The sequence below is a fragment of the Sceloporus occidentalis genome, unplaced genomic scaffold, assembly GCF_023333645.1.
Source record: "Sceloporus occidentalis isolate IW3139 unplaced genomic scaffold, rSceOcc1.0.p SCAF_3, whole genome shotgun sequence".
Lineage (NCBI taxonomy): Eukaryota > Metazoa > Chordata > Lepidosauria > Squamata > Phrynosomatidae > Sceloporus > Sceloporus occidentalis.
Window position 1 is genome coordinate 40,092,482 of NW_028316983.1, and position 23,936 is coordinate 40,116,417.

A 23,936-nucleotide genomic window follows, 5' to 3' on the forward strand; every position below is an offset into this window, starting at 1 on the left:
AACTGCTGACTTTGTTGTTTTCGTTGTCTCCCTTCAAGTTGTTTCCGACTTATGGTGACCCTAAGGTGACTATCATAGGGCTTTCTGGGGAAGATTTGTTTAGAGGAGTCTGCCATTGCCTTCCCCTGAGGCTGAGAGAGTGTGGCTTGCCCACAGTCACCCTGTGGCTTTCATGGCCAAGTTGGGAATTGAACCCTGGTCTCCAGAGTCATAGTTCAGCACCCAAACACTGGGGACTATGCATGTGTAAATCAGCCTTTTGAAAAGTCAGTAGGTTCATAACAGATGGTCTTCAACAGTGCTCATTAACAGTTCTTGCTGCTGTTTAATACCTACATTTGTTGAGAAACTTTTAATCTTCCAACTTTTTAACACCTTAGAAAAGAAATTGGGGTATGGTTTCTTGCAAGCAGGGCAAAGCAAAAAACAAGACTTCTGCAGCTTTGCTACTGTGATCTTTTGCAAGTCATCTACCCCTGCTCCCTTTGCTTTTTTATGTATTTATTTTTTGCTGGGATGCCACATGTCACAATACAGATAACACTCATGTTACGACTCCATAGAGGACTTTTTAAAAAAGTGATATGCAGCAACATACAGCCCTTTTGAAATTGGAGATGCTGCATATTACAGTTCCAATGACAGTAGTTATGCATAAGCTTTTAGGACCTGCTCTTAAAGAATCCAAGCTCATCAAGAGCATGTTCAGCAGTACAGCTATTCAACAGCAGTACTGTCATACAAAAGTTAAAGGGGTCTAAAAGTGTGAGTCTTTTGGACTTTTGTTGAGTTTTTACTTACTATATCCTCTCCTATTTTAGACATTTGGAGCAGTTCATGATATGCAAATCAAACATAAAAAAATGGTAGTAGACACATTTAAGTATAGCCACAAAAAATGATGGATCTGTGGACTACCTCACCCATTATAACTCAAGGTTAAATACTTTTTTAACCCTATGATTTCAGTGGAAGAGATTTAATATGGCCATTTAAAATGTACTGAGATTTAAATATGCTTCAGTTCAGAGGGATCTTGATCTATGCTTTGACCTTGAGCTTATGTTTTAAATATACACATAAAGCTGGATGTATGTGTGTGGCAAACACATTATACAGATTCACATGCCAAGGGGACAATGGTGACTTGAATCCCTAACTAGATGCGCACAAAGGGGCACGGATTTTCCTGTGAATGATTTGTTGCTGTTTATTGCCTGTTTATTCCCAGGATAACGGCACTTTAATTGTGACGGCGTGTGAAAATATTAATCACGATTGCACAATTTTCATGGAATAATCCCTGTTTAAACCCCCAATTTTCCCCATACGATAAAATCCATAGTAATGGGAAATACAGTGGATTGGATGATTCTAACTTTAGCGCTCAGTTATATATCTTTGCACTTTAGGATCTTATCTAGTTCTTTTATGGCTGCTGGACTGTAGTCTCCATTCTGATCAATGTTTGATCCAAGGTAGGGGACTTCTTACAGCACAGTGGTTCCTAAACATTGGTTCTCTGCGTATTTTGGACTTCAGCTCCTAGAAGCCCCAGCCAGCTTGGCCAACATACAGGGATTATGGCAGCTGAAGTCCTAAACCACTGTATATAACACATAGGAAAACCCGAGCACTTGGGGCAGGCTTGGCAGCAAAGTGGGCAAACCAAGGAGGGGTGAGACTTTAGTAGGGTTGCCATAACTGAGGAGCTCCGAACCAGGACAAATGTAGGACAAGGCTTAAAAATGTAGGACCTTTTTTTTAAAGGTCCTACATTTTAAAACCTTGTCCTCCTCCTCCTCCCCAGCTTGGGAGGAAGCCTCGGCCTCCTCTCAGGCCGGGAAGGATGCAAGGGCTGCTCCTCATCGCGGCGATCACCGCGGTGGGAAGCAGCCTCCTCCCGGCCCCCACTCCCTTTCCCGGCCTCGGTAGAGGCTTGGGCCTCCATAGGGGCCGGGAAGGAGGGAGGAAAGCGCCCACGATCGCGGCGATCGCGGGCGGCCCCCACTCCCTTTCCCGGCCTCTGTGGAGGCTTGGGCCTCCATAGAGGCCGGGAAGGAGGGAGGAGAGCGCCCGCGATCGGCGCGATCGCGGCGATCGCGGGCGGCCCCCACTCCCTTTCCCGGCCTCTGTGGAGGCTTGGGCCTCCATAGAGGCCGGGAAGGAGGGAGGAGAGCGCCTGCGATCGGCGCGATCGCGGCGATCGCGGGCGGCCCCCACTCCCTTTCCCGGCCTCTGTGGAGGCTTGGGCCTCCATAGGGACCGGGAAGGAGGGAGGAGAGCCAGGCCGCCTCCCTCGCCGGCGGAGGAGGCCAAGCAGGGAACGGAGGTGAGGCTCCTTTCCCTGCCTGGTGTCCGTCGCGTGGGTGGTGTGTGTCCCGGGGGCGGGGCCAAACCGGGGCGGGACTGTGCGGACCTGCCCCAAACCAGGAAAGTCCCGCCCCCTGGCGGGATATGGCAAGCCTAGACTTTAGGGTAGCAAATCCAAAACTTTGGTCCTCCAGGTGTTTTAGACTTCAGCTCCCAGAAGTCCTAGTCAGCTTGGCCCACAGTCAGGAATTGTGGGAAATGAAGTCCAAAACAGGACCGAAGTTTGGGAACCACAGCGTTAGGCAACCAGCACCTGTATGCCTCAGGGCTTCCCAAACTTGGGCCTTTCCAGATGTTTTGGGCTTCATCTCCCATAATACCAGAAGGTTGGCCAAGCTAGCTGGGGCTTCTGGGAGCTGAAGTCCAAAACACCTTAGAACAGAGGTCACCAAACTGTGCCCTTTAAGAGATTTTGGACTTCACCTCCCAGAAGCCTCAGCCATGTTGGCCAATAGTTTGGGATTCTGGGAGATGAAGTCCAAAATCCCTTAAAGGGCACAGTTGGGGTTGGGGGCAAAAGCGGGCAAACCAAAGAGAGTTAAGACTTTGGTCTGCCAAGTATTTTGGACTTCAGCTCCCAGAAGCCCTAGCCATCTTGTCTAGCAGTGAGGAATTGTGGGAAATGAAGTCCAAAACACTCAGAAGACCAAAGTTTGGTAACCACTGCTTTAGGGAACTGGCACCTGCATGGCTCAAGGCGTAGCGGTTCCCAAACTCTGGTCTTTCCAGACGGTTTGGACTTCATAGATTTTATAGGGGGTTTTTGTGGCGGTTTTTAGGCTCTGTGGCCTTGTTTCGTCACATTCTGCTTGGATTTCATAGTTTTTATAGGGTTTTTTGTGGGGTTTTCGGGCTGTACTATCTTCTTCTGTCACATTCTGCTTGAACCTCATAGTTTTTATAGGGGTTTTTTGTGGGGTGACTTTGTTCTGTCACATTCTGTTTAGACTTCATAGTTTTTATAGTTTTTTGTGGGGGTTTTGGGCTTGTTCTGTCACATTCTGTTTGAACTTCATCGTTTTTTTGTGGGGTTTTCGGGCTATGAGGCCTTTTTCTGTCTCAATCTGTTTGGACTTCAGCTCCCATGATTCCCACAGATTGGCCGAGCTAGCCGGGGCCTCTGGGAAATGAAGTCCAAAAAATCCTCAGAGGACCAAAGTATCCCCTTATTTTAGTGTTGCCAACAAGCCTGGAAGATAATTCCCCAAACGTTTGGCCAAAACTCACCAAATCCCCCCCACATCTCACCAAATACTTATTTCAACTCTCAAAATTACCATTAAAACCAATCACCAAAATCACACCAAAGGCTCTGAAAAGTGCCCATTTTGGTGTGAAAGTCACCAGATTGGCAACAAAACGAATGAAGTCTCCCCGCCCATCATCCCTTCTCTCCCTCCCCATTGGCCAGCCGCCCCTCCTCCCCCTCCCCCGTCAGCCCCGCCCCTTCCCTCCTCCAACGGCCGCCTGTCAGAACGTTCCGACGTCACCGCGGCGCTGCTGCTCCTCCCACCCACCCACCAACCAATCAGAGGGCGTTCTCCTGTATCCATCTCCGGCCGCCGTCGGCACGGGCCAATGAGAGCGGCGTTTTTTCCCCGGAGCCCGAATGTTGATGTGTCGGAGGCGACCAATGGGAGCGGCGCTGCCGGGCTCGCGCGGCTTTCGCGGCAAAAAGGATTTGGCGCGCAAAGGAGGTGGCGGCAGTGGCAGCAAGTAGTGCGAGAGACCCAGCTGGGAACAATACCAGGCGAGCAGGAGAGAGCAGCGCTGGAGGGGCTCGGGCAGAAGGAAGCGCGGGAGCCGGGCTCCTGGCTGGACGGAGCCTGAGCTGTGGCTTCACCATCGGGGAGCCCTCCGCAGATGCCTCGGCGGGAAGCAGCCTCCGTTCCTTCCCGGAGAAGAAGGAAGAGGAGGAGGAGGAGGAGAAGGATGGGGCGTGTTCCTGGCTGCCGGCCTCTGCCCTCCGGAGGCGCCTCCGAGGCCGGGACCAGCAGCAGGGCACCGGCGGCCCTCTGAGTCCCTGGGAGACAGAGACAGAGAGAGAGAGACCTCCAGGGGAAGGAAGGGAAGCCCAAACCCGGCCCCCCTCCCTCCTCCTCCTCCTCCTCCTCCTCTTCCTTTCCCCTTCGGCCCCGGGTACCATGATGTCTCTGGAAGGGGTCCACAACGTCTCGGACCTGGAGGCCCTGCTGCTCCGGGGCGCCGAGGCCATCCACGTCGTGGATCACCACCACCAGCAGCAGATCGTGATCATTTCCACCGCCAGCCCAGACCCCTCCGAAGGCGGAGCAGGAGCAGCAGGAGCAGAAGGAGACACTGAGGCTGCGGCGGCAGCGGCAGCGGCGGCGGCCGGGCTGCTCCTCTTCGCCACGCCGCAGCCGGCCCGCTCGGCCCAGGAGGCAGCCGCGCAGAGGCCTGCTCGAGAACGGCCCCCGGTAATCAGCAGCAGCAGCAGCAGCGACGCCTCCGCCGCCTCCTCCTCCGCCACGACAACGCCTCCCTCGGCCTCACGACTAGGCTGCCCTGGGGGTCTTTGGGGGGTAGGGATCCTCCATGTTAGAGAGAAGGAGGGCTTCAGTGAGGCTTAGCAAGGGGTGGATGGAGGAAGCTTTGTTACAGGGCCTCAGGAAGCTTCGGAAGTGTATTTACAACACACACACACACATTGGTTGATAATATGTGCATTTCCCACATGGATAATGGGGCGCTTAGGAAAGGTGGCATACTTCTCTATCTCTAAAGTGTTATACACACACACACACACACACACAAATATATGCATGTTATACACACATGGTTCATTTATAACTGAAGTGGCTCAGTTCTTCAACTCTAAAATAACATACATACGCACACACATATATATGCATACCTGAACCATATGTATATGTATGATTCATTTATAACTGATGTGACTTAGCTCTTTAATTCTAATGTGATACTTATATATACACACATATACATATATGAACCATACACACACATACACACAGGTGGTTCATTTATAACTAGTGGCTTAGTTCTTTATCTCTAAGGTTATATATATATATATATATGGTCAATTTATAACTGAAAAGGCTGCTTTATCTAAGGTAATATATACAAATATGCACACACACATATACACGCATATATGAACCATATATATATATATGATTCATTTATAACTGAAGTGACTTATTTCTTTAAGGTGACATGTCTATGTGTATGTATAGTTCTTCATCTTTAGGGTGATATATATATTTGTGTGTGTGTGTGTATATATGTACTGTATATATTTCATTTGTAACTCAGGTTGCTTAGTTCTTTATCTCTAAGGTTCTCTCTCTCTTTCTCTGTATAACCATACACACACACACACACTATATACACATACACACATACATGATTTATCTATAACTGGGGTGGCGTAATACTTTATCTCTAGACTGAGAAGCACTGTTGTTGTTGTGTGCCTTCCAGTGGTTTCTGGCTTATGGTGAGCCTATCATGGGGTTTTCATGGCCAGTTTCTTCGAGGAGGTTTGCCATGGCCTTCTGAGGCTGAGAGAGTATGACTTGCCCAAGGTCACCCAATGCGTTTCAGGAACATGCAAAGTACTAAATAGCATGTCATTGTATCAGGAGCAGGTAGGCCGCTTTCTGGTTTGTTCAGCTCCAACTGTATGGAGCGAAGGACAGGGTCAGTAGTTGTATTTGTGAGCTGATACGGTTGTAAATGTTTTCAAAGTCCCCTGTGGCTTTGTGAAGACTTTCCTGGTGCCTGTAATTAAATGAGGGATGTGGGGAGAACTTCAAAACAGACTGAAATGAGTGTTTCTTAAACGTGGCATATGTAGCAAGCTTGCAGGAAGGGCAAAGCTAGTGCTCTTGAAAGCTTGCAAAGAAATGATTAACTAGAAGGGCCAGTCCTCAAAAAGTTACATTGGAAGGCATGAACCCAACAACACTCCTGTGTTTGTGCCCCAGACGGATAGTTATAATTCTGATTGTAAGGTAGCTGGATTGCAAATGGGCCTAGTCCCGTCCCCCCATACCATATTGCAGAGCAAAGTCTGTAAATGTTGTTAATGAGGCAGCTTAACTTCCTGTTACAGGATGTTAAGGCCCAAGTTCTGTGCAATCTGTTCTTAAATTAACAAAAGCAAATCTTAGAGTTTGTTTATGTTATGCATTACTTTCTTTGCAGCAAAATACTCCAAGGTAGGCAGCATTTAGTCTGATATAATGGCAAATATATAATGGGATGGGAAAGCCTGCAGGTGGGTAAGATTGTCTTTGCCAACAAAGGATGTAATGGCACTAACATTGTAACATTCTCCTGTTATATCCAGCTATTCAAAAGATGTAATATGGGAGAAAAGGAAGATGCTATTTTTCTCCATAGTGTCATGTGCTGCATGTACGTTTATGTGTATTCAGGAGCTATATTGTAGGAATCATGTATTCATTATATATTCACCATGTTATAATATTTTTGTGTATGAACAAATAAGGAACTGGAGGGAGGGTTTCCTATGTCTTGTAATAAGATGTGATGAAATACCCTCAGGTTTCAGTACCACAAGCTACTCTTTAAATGGGTGGGTACTAAGGAAGACAGCTGGGGTGAAGTTGGGCTAAACACTTTTGCCATGTGGGCCGGTACTCCTTTTAAAGGCAGTATCTCTTTTGTGCTGCACTGTCCATACTATGTGACACTGACCGCCTATCAGGGTCGGCTCTATTATCCGTCTCAGGCAGCAGATGCTGGAAGGCATACAGCTGTGGCTATTACCTTCCTGAGGCTATCCCCTCTATTAAATGATAGAACTTTGTGTTTTGTAGTGGTTTATATTCCACTCTCTGAATTAGCCCAGGGCTTTTGGGTGTGTGATTCAAGAAACTGCCCCTTTGCCAATTATGAAGTAATAATTAATGGCAATTTTTGTAAGCTTCTTTACATAGGCCCGGTACATACCGCTAAAAAGCAGTGGTCTTCAGAAGCCTACTGCGTCCAGTTCTGGGCACTGCAATTCAAAAAGGGTGTGGAGAAACTGGAGTGTGTCCAAAGGAGGGCAACTAAAATGGTCTGGAAACCATGTCCTATGAGGAACGACTTAGGGAGCTGGGGATGTTTAGCCTGGAGAAGAGAAGGTTAAGAGGTGATATGATAGCCCTGTTTAAATATTTGAAGGGATGTCATATTGAGGAGGGAGCAAGCTTGTTTTCTGCTGCTCCAGAGACTAGAACATGGAACAATGGATGCAAACTGCAGGAAAAGAGATTCCACCTCAACATTAGGAGGAACTTCCTGAAAGTAAGGGCTGTTCGACAGTGGAACAAACTCCCTTGGAGTGTAGTGGAGTCTCCTTCCTTAGAGGTCTTCAGACAGAGGGTGGATGGCCATCTGTCGGGGATGCTTTGATTAAGATTTCTTGCAAGGCAGGGGGTTGGACTGGATGGCCCTTGTGGTCTCTTCCAATTCTATGATTCTATGATTTTACCTCCAGAGGGACGCCGCAGATGCCAAACAGCGCAGCATCCTTCCATGGTAAAAAGAACCAGGTTCTTCCGGGTTCTTTTTGCGCCTCCCGGTTTACGTCACGAGTGCCATTGGCGCACTTGAGACATAAGCAACACGCAGCGATATGCGGACTCTGTGCTTCACTTACGCCAAGATGGTGCCCCCTGTATGGATGGGAGGCCACCATTAGGCTGCCATCCACACATCGTAGGGCTCCGGACTGTGCAGTTGCTGCGTGGTCCGGAAGCCTATTATCGCCGCTGCCGCCACGCCACATTTTGACCATCTTTCTCGGCCCATAGATTGGAGGATGACGCAGTCATGTTCTTTGCTTCTTGCTGCAAACTGTCATGGGCTAGCCCTGAAGTCTATCTACCATACTTCAGAGAATTAATTCAGGACCTTAAGTTTAATTTATTGCTAGTTTATGTTATAAATATTGTGTATGGGAACATTTTGTTGCATCTGAGAAGAAAGAGGTCTTATTTGAAATTGAAAGGAAAAGGAGATATCGATGTGAGTTTGATTCTGCTGTCTGTTCCTGCAAATGTAAGAGAAGCATCTGGCAGGAAAAAAAGCCCTCTTTGGTGTTTCTCCTTCTCATGTTTGTTAGCACATAGTAGAGTAATGCACCCCCAACTTCTGCATGTTCAATGTAATGTCTCCAAAGGGAAACCTACATATAAAAAGATGTACCCCACTTTTCTGTTGGGGTGGTATATACCTGTCGTGTTGACTCCCCCTTGTTGTGGGGGAGAGGCTTGCGCACCCTAATGATGTTGTGAGCTATGCTGGTGGTGGTATAATAGCCACCGGCAGGGCCTCCCAGACAGGTCACAACCGAAGGGTCTGACCAAGAGCGCCAAAGGGCAGGATGGGCTCTCTAGCCTTATGGCAACCATCCTAGGAAAAGGAAAACTCTAATCCCAAACCCAGGCAGATGGTGCTCGTCTAACCCTGTAAGGTCAACCATCTAAGAGAAGGAAACTCTAACCAAACCTATGACCCGAGGACCTCGCTGCTACCGTCCATGCTTGTCAAGGCCTCAGCAGACGAACCTCTGGTTTAAAGGGTGAGGCCAGTTCTGTGCACGCTGTGCTCCACCAGAAAAATCCATTGCACAGGCTTGAAGGATATATTCAATCTCCGAAAAAGCCCTGTAGCGATAGGCGAGGGACGAAACAGCAGGTGTAAAGATGCACTGGAAGCTACAGACCCAACCCTGCATGCAAGCGGTTCAGGACTTTGGTCGCTTGAGACTGACTGGGGATGACAGTCTTGTTCGGCAGCATCCTGAATGACCAAGCAGCCTTTTTTAAGGAGAGCACTGCTTGCTCCATATGAAGAGGGGCCTAGAAAAGGTGGCCTAAAGAAAGCTCATCCCCAACAACCCGGTTGGCTAGCCGCGGCCAATGGGCATCTTCTGATGTGGTCAAACAAAGACAAAGAGACAAAGGCACACACCAGCCTCCAAAGGTGCAAATAGACTAACGCTTGCATGCTGGAATATCAGAGCCTTGCAAGATTCTGCAGATAGTGGACGTCCTGAGCGTCGTTCTGTCCTAATAGCCCATGAACTGTCACGACTTAACATCGACATCGCTGCTCTTAGTGAAGTTCGTCTCCACGAGGAAGGCAGCCTTAAAGAACACGGTGCCGGCTACACACTCTACTGGTCTGGCAAACCCAAAACTGAAAAACATCTTTCGGGTGTAGGCTTTATGATCAAAAACTCCATTGCCTCCAAACTCGAAACCTTGCCAACAAGACACTGATCGCATTATCTCCTTATGCCTCCCACATGTTGTTCTCTTCGGTATATATGCCCCAACTATGCAAGCCGACCCTGCGGGGAAAGACAAATTCTACTCAGACCTACGTCACCTTATACAAAAAGTCCCTGCAGAAGACAAAAGCATTATCCTTGGTGACTTCAATGCCAGAGTAGGAAAGAACTTCGAAGTCTGGAAAGGTCTTTTAGGCTAGCATGGTGTTGGAAACTGTAATGATAATGGACGCCTCCTGCTAGAGTTTTGTGCAGCAGCTGACTATTACAAACACTATCTTTCAGCAGAAAGATAGTTTGAAGACAACCTGGATGCATCCCCGATCCAAACACTGGCACCTCATTGACTATATCCTAGTGCACCAGAGAAATATTCACGATGTCCGTCATACCCGAGTAATGCCCAGTGCAGAAAGTCAAACAGATCAGTACCTCATAAGATGCAAACTAAATCTTCATTTTCAGTTCAAACCTAAGATGGGTGACATCCTAAAGAGGAGACTCCAAGTCAACAATCTTCAACAAGCTGCCATGAGAGACAACTTCCAGGCAAATTTGCAAACAAAACTTGAAGACCATCCTGTAAACTCTTCGCCTACAGCGCTTTGGCAACATATCAAAAACAGCATCATGCAGTCTGCGGAAGAATCCTTAGGATTCTCCCTCAAGAAAAACTAAGACTGGTTTGATGAAAACAACCAAGAGATCCAGGAACTGTTGGCAAAGAAAAGAACTGTTCACCAGGCACACCTCGCCCAGGCATCCTGCCATGTAAAAAAAGCAGCCTTTCGCCTTGCATGTAGTCAACTCCAACAAAAACATTCAGAACAAGTGGTGGATCAACTTAGCAGAAAATACACAACGTTGTGCAGATCTGGGTGATTCCAGAGAATTTTACGAAGCTCTTAAAGCAGTGTTTGGACCTACATATCAGATCCAAAGCTCTCTATACAGTACAGATGGTCAAACACTAATCACAGATAAAGCTTCCATTCTGAACCGATGGGCTGAACATTTCCAAAGCCTCTTTAGTGCCAACCAAGTAGTCCAAGACTCAGCTATTCAACATATGACACAACAAACGATGAAGAAGGAATTGGACATAGCTCCCACTTTGGAAGAAACCGTTAAGGCCATACAGCAGATGAAAAATGGAAAGGCTGCCGGGATTGATGAAATTTCACCTGAAGCTTGGAAACATGGAGGTCATGTACTCCATGCTAAACTCCACAAGCTCCTTGTGAGTTGCTGGGAAAAAGGCAAACTGCCATCAGATCTCCGAGATGCAGTCATCATCACCCTGTACAAGAAAAAAGGAGCAAAATCGGATTGCTCAAACTATCGAGGTATAACACTGCTCTCCATCGCTGGAAAAATCCTTGCAAGGATACTGCTGAACAGATTAGTCCCTGCTATTGCAGAAGAGCTTCTCCCTGAAAGCCAATGTGGCTTTAGAACTAATAGGAGCACTACAGACATGGTATTTGCCCTTAGACAACTGCAAGAGAAATGTAGAGAGCAGAACAAAGGACTCTATGTAACATTTGTCGACCTCACCAAAGCCTTTGACACTGAGTAGAAAAGGTCTGTGGCAGATCCTGGAACGACTAGGATGCCTCCCCAAATTCCTCAAAATGATCATCCTGCTACATGAAGGCCAGCAAGGTCAAGTCAGATATGGCGACTCTCTCTCGGAGCCCTTTCTAATAACTAATGGTGTGAAACAAGGTTGTGTTCTCGCTCCAACTCTATTTACAATCTTCTTCAGCATGATGCTCCAAAGGGCTACGGCAGATCTCAAAGAAGAAGACAGCATTTATATACGCTACTGTACTGATGGTAGCCTGTTTAACTTAAGCCGCCTGAGGGCCCGCACTAAGACTCTAAACTATCTAGTCCGTGAGCTGCTTTTTGCTGACGATGCTGCCCTCATTGCCCATACAGAAGCAGCTCTGCAGCTCCTAACATCTTGTTTTGCAACAGCTGCAAAGGTATTTGGACTGGAAGTCAGCCTGAAGAAAACGGAAGTCCTCTACCAGCCGGCACCTCAGGAAGAACACTACCATCTCCATATCACTGTAGGCACATCTGTGCTTAAGTCCTTCCAGCAGTTCACCTACCTGGGAAGCATCATCGCCTCATATGCCAAGATTGATAAAGAGATCGATCACAAACTGGCAAAGGCATATAGTGCATTCAGAAGGCTTCACAAAAGAGTCTGGAGTAACAAACACTTGAGGTGAAGCACAAAAATCAGTGTGTATAGAGCCATTGTACTGTCTATGAGTCTGAAACATGGGTCACCTATTGCCAGCACCTACGACTCCTTGAATGCTTTCATCAGCGCTGTTTACGCACAATTCTAAATATACACTGGACTGACTATGACGAATGTTGCTGTCCTTGAGCAAGCAGGGATCACCAGCATTGAGGCCATGCTACTGAGAACGCAGCTGCGCTGGGCAGGACATGTTTCTAGGATGAAGGACCATCGCCTCCCAAAAATAGTATTTTATGGTGAACTCGTCACGGGTCAGCTTAAGAGGGGAGCCCCAAAGAAGAGATACAAGGACTCCCTGAAACAACATCTCAGGCTTGGCCAAATTGATCACCAACAGTGGTCTGCCCTGGCCTCGCATCTGGAGGCATGGAGACGCACTATCCACGATGCTGCAGCCTTTTTTGAAAGCTCACGTCAAACGAATCTTGAAGAGAAACGACAACGCAGAAAGAATCGCAACCCGGAAACATCACCCAAGGAGACATTCCGCTGTGCTTTCTGCAACCGGACCTGTTTATCCCGGATTGGCCTTTTTAGTCACCAACGCGCTTGCACAAAGCGCGGGATGAGTCTTTCCTGAATCTTCGTTGGTGAAGCAAAGCCAGAGAGGGTATATACCTGTATGTATCTAGATATCTGTATGTATCTAGATTCTCCTTTGCATCTGTCATACTAAATGCATCAAGAATGAAAAAAGCTGGGGCTAGCAAGTTGAATGAATGGATGATATTGAGTTCCCATGTGTTAGTATACATTGAATCAGCAAATTGAAAGGGACTGTAAGGGCTATCTGGACCAACCTGCAGGAATGTACAACTAAAGTTCTCTTGATAGATGGCCATCCAACCTCTGTTTAAAAACATCCAAAGGAGAATTTACCACCCTCCAAGGCAGTCTGTTCTACTGTTGGAGCATTTCTTAAAATAAAGAAGTTTTTTCTATTGTTAGGTGGACTTTCTTCTCTTGTAATTTGAATCCATTGGTTCATGTTCTAGTGTCTGTAGCAGCAGAAAAGCTTACCCCATTTTCCACATGACATCCATTCAGATATTTAAAGATGGCTATCATGTCACTTCTCAGGCTTCTCAAAGCTAAACATACCCAGCTCTCTAAGTCATTTGTCATAAGTCTTGGTTTCCAACCCTTGGACTACCTTGGGTGCCCTTTTCTGGACAGCTTATTGATATCTTTCTTGAAGTGTGATGCCCAGAACTGAACACAATATTCCAGGTGAAGTCTGACCAAAGCAGAATAGAGAGGCACTACTTGATCTGGACACTATAACCTGTTGATTCAGCCCAAAACTTTTTTGTTTGTTTGTTTGTTTGTTTTTGATTGCTTTATCACACTTGGGGCCCATACAGACAGTCCAAAATAAAGCTGCTTTGGATCACTTTAGAGGTATGCTGTTTAAATGACACATGCATCTTAAAAGGCCAGAAGCTGCGCGTGGCTTTGGCGTGGCTTCTGGCCTCTTAGGACGCATGCATCATTTAAACAGCATACCTCCAAAGTGACCTGAAGCAGCTTTATTTTGGCCTGTCTGTATGGGCCCTTAGTTTATGTTTAGCTTGTGGTCTGGACCCCTTGATCTTTTCAAATGTATTATTTTCAGACCAGATATCGCCCATCCTGTATTTGTGCATTTGCTTTTCCCTGCCTAGATACAGCACCTAACAAAATTCATTTTGATAGTTTTTGAATCAGCTCCAATCTGTCAATGAGATTTTGAATTCTGTTCCTATCCTCGAGGGAGATAGCTACCTCCCTCTGTAATCTGGTAAGTTTGCCTTCTATTCCATCATCTAAGTCATTTATAAAGATGCAGAAAAATACTAGTCCCAGAACAGAAGCCTGACACATCCCTCTAGTCAGTTCTCTCCAGGGAAAAGAATGACTGTTGGTGATCACTCTCTGGGTTTGGTCTGTCAACCAGTTACTGATCTACCTAACTGTAATACAGTGCGCCCACTTTATACGTGGGTGCACTTTACGTGGACTTGAGCATACGTGCTCAAGCCATGGGGCGTAAGGGGCAGCGCATCCCATTCAAATGAATGAGGCATGCGCCCATGGCGCCCCGCATGCTCCTGCGCTGCCGCGCATGAGCCTCATTCAAATGAATGGGGCTTAAGCATAGGCGGAATTTGCCTTACGCGGGGGGGGGGGGGTCCAGAATGGATCTCCCGTGTAAGATAAGGGCCCACTGTACTATCTAGTTCACAGTTCACCAGCTTGTCTGCAAGAATATCATTGGGGACCTTGTCAAAAGCCTCAGTGAAATCAAGATACAATTTTCCCTTTTTCCATTCTTTTTAATGGGTGTGCACGTTTGTTTGCACTGCCACATGTGTGCACCCATTGAAAAAGCCATGGTTTGCCATCCACGGAAGCTCAAACCCCAGATGGCAATCATGTGGTTGGCGTGGGCACACTTGTATATTACATCCACAGAGCTCCCCTGATCTACCAGGCTTGTAACTGTTGAAAAAGAGGTAAAATTTGTTGGGCAGGCTTTGTTTTTCAGAAACACATGCAAGGTCTCGGTAATCACAGCATTGCTTTCTAATCGCACGCTGACCGTTGAATGTTCTGTTCAAGAACCATTACTGATATTCATGTCAAACAGACTGGTTGGTTAATCCTTGGATCTTCTTTACTCCCTTTTTGAAGATGGGTACAACATTTATCCCTCTCCACTCTGCTCTGAGATTACATCTGCAAGTTCCTTTTTTCCCTTGAATGCATTTCTTCTGGCTCTGGAGACATTGGCTACATCTACCATGAATGCAGCCATGAATTAATGTAGAATAACTAAATATTCCTCTATTACTTCTTTACTTATTCTTAGCTTCAGTGTCCTTACTTATGATTTGTTCTATTTGTACCATGCTTAGCACTTTTTCCTTTCAGAAGAAAGCAAATTTTGAGCAGTTCCACTTTTTCTCTGCCCCCTATTAGCATTTCACTAACTTGTTTCTGCAGTGGTCCCACCATTTCCTTATTCTTTCTCAAGCTCTGAACTTAGCCCCCAATTCCCCCTTTATATTATTTTTAACCTCTCAAGCAAGTCTGAGATCATTCTGAACTTTTCAGCTTTTCTTTCTCCCTACAAATACTGACTGTTCGTTTTTCTTCTTCTTTAATAATTTTTCTCATGTGTCTCTTTTAAATCTCAGCTCACGCAACATTTCTTTATAAATTTATCCTGTTTTTGTTATTCAGCTCCCCTTTTCTTCCTCATTGAAACTGTTTGTATTTTCAGAATTTCAGCTTTAAGAAACTCCCATCCTCATGAACTCTGTTCCCTTTGAGCATTTCTGAATGTAGGATCTTAACCTCTATTTCCTTACGTTTACTGAAATCAGCTTTCTTAAAGTCTCGACTACATTTGTCTAACTACATTTGGTTTCCCTTTACCAGTATATAACAACCTAGGACAAAGTGGTCACTCCCATCCAAAATAGTTGATCCCTTTGCTGACTTCTCCATTTTCTGAACAATGATAAATAAGTGGAGGACAACATTTGAAGAAGCATAAAGAGAACTATGGAAATGCTTATCTCTGCTTAGCGTGAAGTAGCTACCATTTCCCATACTGTTTTTGAATTACAGCTTCCAGATTTCCCATGGCCATTGCAACTATTACTTATATAGGACAGTCATTCTGGAAGTTGCAGTATGAAAAGTAACTTCATGAAGATTGCTTTGTTACTTACACAAGGACTGTACTAACAAACAGTCAGCCCTTCATTTCCATGGATTCAAGCATCCACAGTTTGAAAATACAGTGGTACCCCGGGTTACGAAAATGATCCGTTCCGCCGCCGCTTTCGTAACCCGAAAGGCTTCGTAAGCCGAAAAACCCATAGGCGCTAATGGGGAAAAGCCGCGATTTGGTGCGAAATAGCGCCGAAAAGAACCAAAAGTTTTTTCGTAACCCGAAAAAACTTTCGTAACGCGGAACAGTTTTTTTAAATATATTTTTTTTCGTAACCCGGAAATTTCGTAAGGCGGCGCATTCGTATCCCGGGGTACCACTGTACTGAGAAAATATATAAATTCCAAAAAGCAAACCTTAATTTTGCCATTTTATTTAAGGGACACTATTTTACTATGCCATTGTAGTTAATGGTACTTAATTTTGGTATCCAGCTGAATTTCTGCTCGCTCTTTCTCTGTGTGTGTGTGTGTGTGTGTGTGTGCGCGCGCGCGCGCACATGCCTTCAAGTCGCCTGTTGACTTGTGGCAACCCCATGGATTTCATAGGGCTTTCTTAGGCCAGGCATACTCACAGGTGGTTTTGCCATTTCTTTTCTTTGAAATACAGCCCCCAACGTCTGGTATTCATTGGCAATCTCATCTAAATACTGACCAGGGCTGACCATGCTTAATTTCCAAGATCAGATGGGATCTGGTGCCTTTAGGGAATTTAGGCCTCCTCTATACAGCTGTTAAAGGGAGCAGAGAACCTTGCAATTCTGGTGTGGAGTGGCATCCTATTCTCTACTGGTGATGATGAGAATAGATGCAGAGAGCCTTTTTCTCCTCCTTTCCCCAATTTAAGGGTCCATATTGGCAAATCTGGTCTTTTTCCTTGCCTTCTCATGGAAGATGAGAATCTTCCAACTTATGGAAGATTAAGGAAATGGGATTTGGTGATTTAAATTACTTACTGTCATCTATAAGGAGACAACTGCTGAGTTCAAGTAAGGAGCTCCATTTTTCCATGACCATATTGTCCACCCATGAGAGAGCCAAAGCTATTGTTGGAGTTTGCCCACTGCAAGGGGCATGGTGGACTAGCATAGCAATCCTTGTCCCTGCTCTTTCTTAGCAGGCAGCGTGAGGGAGGTGATGGTCACAAAGCTTTCTGCTAGTTTGACATCTTCCTCCCACAGAGGCCCTTTTTGTTGAGGGGCCTGCAGTAGGCGGCTGCTTTACAGTCAATTCTTTGTTTTAACTGTAGGGTCTACTGTTTGGGTCAGGAATTTGTAATGAGCTTTTACTTTGTGTTGTCTCATTGGGGTGCCTGTTGTTCTGGGAAGGACTGAAGATGTCTGGCTTCCCCACCCAGTTAGCACAGCTGAGTGCAAGCTGTGGGTGGGCTGGAGGGAATAACCTGTGATGGATGGATGGTGGCAGTGCCATGGTTTGGATAATTCCTGGCATATAAGGTAGTTGTAGATTGGAAAAAGAGGTGGAGGGAGTAAATGATGCCCTGGATCCTACTGGGAAAACACATCACATTCTAAGGTGCTGGTTTTAAGTTTTGGAGAGTCAGCATCAACTTTTTTGGTGGCAAACATAACACATTTACATGCTATCTTTATATTTGTTGGAAGCTAGATAAGCAACTGTTTGGGATTTTTCAGTTTTGCTTAGAGTGGATGGAATCTGATACCCAGTCCTGCAACCTAATAGAGCCACATTTCAATATCTGCTGAATCTTCCCCTTCCATCACAACTCAATATACAGCGAGGCCATTAGATTCCTGTAAGATCAAATCTGGTTACGGTTCACCACAACCCCATCGCATTTCCTTTTCCCACCCTGCTTTTTTGCAACACACTTTCTGGAGATCATTAAAGTGTACCCTAATCTGAGTTTTGTATCTTGGATTCTGCTTTAGTGTTTGGGCTGGGTGTAAAGATTGAGGTGCTCGTGTAAATGGTTTTACATATTTTGAGGTTTTATACACATAAAAAATTGTGCATGAAATTGCTGTCCTATTCTGTCTCGTACGAAGTTTATATATTACATGTTCTCTTTATCTGTTCTCATACCTAAGAGGCAAGGCATAAAAAACTGAAAAAATTTCTAAATTTATTTATTTAATTAATTTATAACTTGCCTCTCTCCTGATATGGAACCCAACGCAGCTTATAGTACAAGATTTAAAAAATCAAACAATTAAAACAATGTATTGTACACAAGTTGTTTTTTTAACAAAAGCATTACATAGACAACCATATTAAAATATCGTATTTAGTTTTAAAAATATATGAAACAAAGTAAAAGCAGACCTCATTAAAAGACCTTTCAGATATACTCCATTAAAGACTAATGCCCTGTTTAAATAAATCTTTATTTCTTCTGTGTATACTATGATTATGTGGGGTGGCACATGTTCATACATTGATGTGTTTATGCTTGTAGAAATAATATGCCTACTGCGATATAGGAAGAGTTAGGCTGAATGTATCATTTCCTTATACCCTAAATGAGTTTCTGTTGACAGGAACAGGAAAACACTCTTGGAGACTGAACAGACTGTTCGCATTAAAAAGCAATATTTTGGGGGGCTGAGTTAAAAATGATTGTCTTAATGCTTTGTGTGCTCCATTAACTGTGCTCACTAGTTCCAACTCTCACCTGCCTTCAAAGGGCATTTTTGGCATCACTTGTGAAAGCATCCATAGGGCATGTCTACTTTGCAGATCTAAACTGGTTTAATTGCCTTATTGCCATAGCTTTCTACCCAGGCTTCCTAGAAATTCTGGTTTTACAACAAAGAAAAAGCTTGCTGATTTATGATGCTCCAATTTACTAATTCTTGCTTTCATTGACAATTGAAGGAACCTTTATTCTAGGACAGAGATGAGGAACATATGACCCTCCAGATAATGTTGAACTGCAACACCCATCATCCGTCACCATTGATTGCTGTCAAGGGCTGATGGGAGTTGTAGTCAACATCTGGAGTTCCACACATTCCCCACCCCTGATCTAGAGTCTTCAGACTGCAGTGGGTCTGGACTAGTGCTGGCTGTGTGTTGTGGTGTCTGGAGACTGGTCTGACTTACAGTAGATGGATTTTACATTGCCATGACTCAAGAAAACTGCTGGAAGAGACCAGTCTGGGAAACTAACCACACAAAAGATAGTCTATAAGGCAAAGAGACATCATAATGTTTTGTAGGCTGCTAGCTAGCAGTCCATTTCAGCTTAATTTTTCAATTCATCATTATCTCCTAGAACAGGGGTAGGCAACCTTTTTGAGCCAGGGGCCGGGTTGCTGTCCCTCAGACAACTGGGGGGCCGAAGCCAAAAAATAAATATTTTTTTTAAAATTAAATATATAAATAAACCTGGACAAATGTAGGACAAAATTTTCAAATGGAAGACACTTTTTAAAAAAAAAAATGGAGGACACACGAAAAAATTTGCTGATTTTTTAAAAAATGTTAGTATAAATGCATATTTCTGAGGGTTCTATAGACAATTGCCCCCCAAAGGCCCCAGCGGCAATCGGCCGCAGGACTGGGCTGGGGCCGGTCCCAAGGCCTTGCCGGGCCGCAGGTTGCCTACCCCTGTCCTAGAATCATAGAATCATAGAATTGTAGAGTTGGAAGAGACCACAAGGGCCATCCAGTCCAACCCCCTGCCATGCAGGAAATCACAATCAAAGCATCCCTGACAGATGGTCATCCAGCCTCTGCTTGAAGACCTCCAAGGAAGGAGACTCCACTACACTCCGAGGAAGTGTGTGCCACTGTCGAACAGCCCTTACTGTCAGGAAGTTCCTCCTAATGTTGAGGTGGAATCTTTTTTCCTGCAGTTTGCATCCATTGCTCCGGGTCCTAGTCTCTGGAGCAGCAGAAAACAAGCTTGCTCCCTCCTCAATATGACATCCCTTTAAATATTTGAACAGGGCTATCATATCACCTCTTAACCTTCTTTTCTCCAGGCTAAACATCCCCAGCTCCCTGAGTCGTTCCTCATAGGGCAAGGTTTCCAGACCTTTCACCATTTTAGTCGCCCTCCTTTGGACACGCTCCAGTTTCTCAATGTCCTTTTTGAATTGTGGTGTCCAGAACTGGACATAATATTCCAGGTGGGACCTGACCAGAGCAGAATATAGTGGCACTATGACTTCCCTTGATCTAATAATAATAATAATAATATGTTTTATTTATATACCGCTATTCCAAAGATCATAGCGGTGAACAGCAAGTAAGCTAATTAGCAAGTAAGCTAATTTGCCCCCAACAGTCTGGGTACTCATTTTAGCGACCTCGGAAGGATGCAAGCCTGAGTCAAGCTTGGGCCCTACTTCTATTGATGCAGCCTAAAATCGCATTGGCCTTGTTAGCTGCCGCATCGCACTGTTGACTCATGTTCAACTTATGGTCTACTTGGACTCCTAGATCCCTTTCACACGTAGTTTCATTCAGCCAGGTGTCCTCCATCCTATATCTGTGCTTTTCGTTTTTCCGCCCTAAGTGCAGTACCTTACATTTCTCCGTGTTGAATTTCATTTTGTTAGCTATGGCCCAGTTTTCTAGTCTGTTCAGGTCATTTTGAATGTTGATCCTGTCCTGTGGAGTATTAGCTACTCCCCCTAATTTGGTGTCATCTGCAAATTTGATAAGTATGCCCCCAATTTTGTCCTCCAAGTAATTGATAAAGATGTTGAATAGCACTGGGCCCAAGACAGAGCCCTGTGGGACCCCACTGGTCACTTCCCTCCAGGACGAAAAGGAGCCATTGTTGAGCACTCTTTGGCTTCGGCCGGTCAACCAATTACAAATCCATGTAACAGTTGCCTTGTCTAGCCCACGTTTTACAAGCTTGTTTGCAAGAATATCATGGGGAACTCTGTCAAAGGCCTTACTGAAACCAAGATATACTATATCCACAGCATTCCCTTCATCTAACAAGCTGGTAATTTTATCAAAAAAAGAGATCAGGTTTGTCTGGCATGACTTCTTTCTCTGAAACCCGTGTTGACTTTTTGTGATTATGGCATTGCTTTCTAGATGTTCACAGACTCTTTGTTTAATTATCTGCTCTAGAATCTTTCCTGGTATCGATGTCAGACTAACTGGATGATAATTGTTGGGATCCTCTCTTTTCCCTTTTTTGAAGATGGGGACAACATTTGCCCTCCTCCAGTCTGCTGGCACTTCTCCTGTTCTCCAGGACTTCTCAAAGATTATTGCCAATGGCCCCGATATTACATTTGCCAGTTCTTTTAATACCCTTGGATGTAGTTCATCTGGTCCTGGAGACTTATATTCGTTTAGGTTAAACAGGTATTCCTGTACTATCTCTTTGCTTGTTTTGTGCTGAAATTCCTCTTTTCGGTCCTCTGCTCCATTATCATCAGGTTGAGTTCCCTTTGCTTTTTCTGAGATTCTGAGATTCCTGATTGTTCCTGTTATTGTCTGTTTTTTAACCTATTCTGAATGCCCGTATCAAACTTGTTCACTGTAGTAGTCATTCAGTGGAGTTTTTCCTGCTCAATTTCCAAACAATTTAATATGGTTAACATGGAAGAACTATATGTTTTAGCTAACAGTGTCATTCTGCTACCCCAACTTTTTCCCCAACTTTGTGTCCTCCAAATGTTTTGGGCTACAGTCTCCATTACCTTCTGTCAGCGGCTAAAGATGAGAGATTATGCAAGACCTAAACATCTGGAGGTCAGGGTACAAAGCTTCTATTTTTTATGGAAACCCTGCCTTCATCCTTGTGCAAGTTTAAATACAATATTTTGATTCTGGTTTTGTTGACTCTCCAACAACTCTTTATTGCTGTGAAGGTAGGTGCTGCTTGTCCTGTTTGTACTGGCAGTTCAATTAGTATTTATTATATAAGTCCTAGTAGAACACCACCTCAGGCACTCTTTTACTACCATAACATTGGAAGCAACTCATCTGATGTGTTAAATTCAGATTTTTTCTTTCTTTCCCAGAAATGGAACTAATGGCATGTTGGTGAGGGATCCATTCACTTTGGATGCACCAGTCTTCATGGGTTCTGTGGAAACATCCATCTTAACATTTTCTATGTTGGTTGATCTCTAGTCTTCATCCTTCTTTCCCTCACTGAAATGTGCCATCTCAATCAATTATTGTAATAGTTCTCCAAGTGTGATTCTTGAGCCACCATGCTGCAGCTGAAGTCCTAATTTCTTTTTGCACAAATCAGTTCTCTCTCTTTTCACTTTGCTAGACATTCTTGTTGGAGTATCTACTGGAGAGTGTCGGGGGGTGGGGTTCTCCATTAAATAGTAATCATGGGGTTATTTTCTTCAGGCAAATGATAAGAGGTTAAATATTTAGCATTTGTTGACATTGAGCATTGAAAGTATCATTCAAAGGTAGGAGCATTTGATTGTACATGGGGTTGCAGAATACATGTTTTCCTCACTCTCTACTTTGAGCCGATGTCGCAAAAAAAGGAAGGGTGACAGTACACTGTGGTCAGAGGACCTTATGTTGCCAGGGTGTCAAGAAATGAATAGCTGAGTCACCTTCCTGAGCCATCTCTTATCTAAAAAGAGTAACTGCCCGTAGGGATCAGTCTCTTTGAGAACCAGTTTTTTCTCTGTATTTCAATTTATTTGCACAAGTTCTGGATACTAGTTTCCTTTTTATGCCAAGGGCATGTTTATCAGATTTGCAGATGACACCAAACTGGATAGGATCAGAATTCAAAATGACTTTAACATATTAGAGAGTTGGGCCAAAACTAACAACATGAATTTCAATAGGGAGAAATGCAAGGTAACAGATAGTAAAAATGAAATGCACAGATATAGGATGGTTGACACCTGGCTTGAAAAACATACATGGGACAAAAGGGATCTAGGAAACTTTGTCAAAAGTAAAGACATAAAGCTGGTTGGGTTGGATTGTGCCCAAGCTATTTGATAGAGGGCAGCATTTTGTAGCAGTTTGAGCATTGGACTACAGCTCTGGAAACCAGGGTTTGAATCCCCACTCAGCCATGGAAACTTGGGGCTGGTCACACTTTCTCAGCCTCAGAGGAAGGCAAAGACAACCCCCTCCTGCCAAACAAATTCTGCCAAGAAAACCCTGTGATAGGTTCACCTTAGTGTCAGCATAAGTCAGAAATCACTTGAAGTTACACAGCTAAAATGAGATACAGATATTTAGTTTTCTATGGTAGAGATACTATATTGCTGGCTCTCTATGTAAGTAGAATTGTTATAACTATTTTATCCCTCTTTTTAAGCTACCATAAGAACTGTAAAGTTGAAACGGTTTTGTTTTTTGTGCCTTTTTTTGAAGACATCTCTTTCTTCTTCAGGTAAAACGGAAGCTAAACTTGGAGACTGACCACCAGTACATTGCAGAGAACATTCAGGGCCGAGGAAAAGCTAGAAACCCTGTCAAAGGTAGGCAGAAAAGAGCCTTTATGCTTTAATTTGTTCTCCAGTTCTATCTGGGTTCCTCAGCCCAGAGGCTAAATAGGTGTGGCATTTCTGCTAATGGGACAGTGTATGGGTCTAGAAGCAGGGACTATCAAGGCAGCTTTTGAGTCTTTGGATGTGCTTCTTCAGTTTCTTTCTTTTGAACCCAGAGATGAAATGGTCTTTATGGATTTCCAAGTTCATAGTCAAGGTTCTCAGCTATAAGAGCAATTCTTGGCTTCTCGTCCATGTTATGGCGATATTTGGGATTCGTGATGGCTTGTTACAAGGGTTTTCTGACTACGAGGATTCTAGAATTTGGAATCCAGTCAGGGAATCCAGTTTCACAAAGAGCATAGTGATTAATGCTTCAGAATTGTTCAGACATATGGCTGCATGATTTGAAGAAGCAGTGAAGGAACAGTAGGCCTTGTGTCTCTGACAAAAGCTGGTTTTGCTGCATCTTCCAGTAAGAACTTTGCATCTCCCTTTGCCATTCACCAGACCATTTGATAACTAGTTGCCCATCTAAATCTGATGCTGGAACCTTTCACTCAATGAATATCCTTGCTTAAAGCTCACAGAACATCACTAGCAGTAAGAGATCATGGGAGTTGTGGTTGAAAGCATCTAGAGATTCCAAGATTCCCCATGTCTGACCTAGAATAAAAAGCAAGCAGATTCTGAAGGAGCATCTGCTGTTTGTGGATTTGTGCACTTCTGTGATTGCACTATTATGTACCTTATTTTAGATGCTTGACAAAATGAAAAAGTGACAATTAAAATAGAAAAACTTGTTTTGAGCCTTGAAACTGCCATCTGA

At 44.6% G+C, this 23,936-nt stretch overlaps 1 protein-coding gene across 2 annotated transcripts in view; it reads left to right on the forward strand.

Moving 5' to 3' along the window:
- The first annotated feature begins 4,514 nt into the window (after positions 1-4,514).
- Positions 4,515-23,936, forward strand: part of E2F1 (E2F transcription factor 1) — a 34,616-nt gene continuing 15,194 nt past the window's right edge. For both annotated transcript variants that reach the window (XM_089514089.1, XM_089514090.1), the window contains exons 1-2: positions 4,515-4,811; positions 23,011-23,098. In XM_089514089.1, coding sequence (XP_089370215.1) covers positions 4,518-4,811; positions 23,011-23,098 — 382 coding nt within the window. In that variant the 5' untranslated portion in view covers positions 4,515-4,517. The remainder of the gene's footprint in view (positions 4,812-23,010; positions 23,099-23,936) is intronic.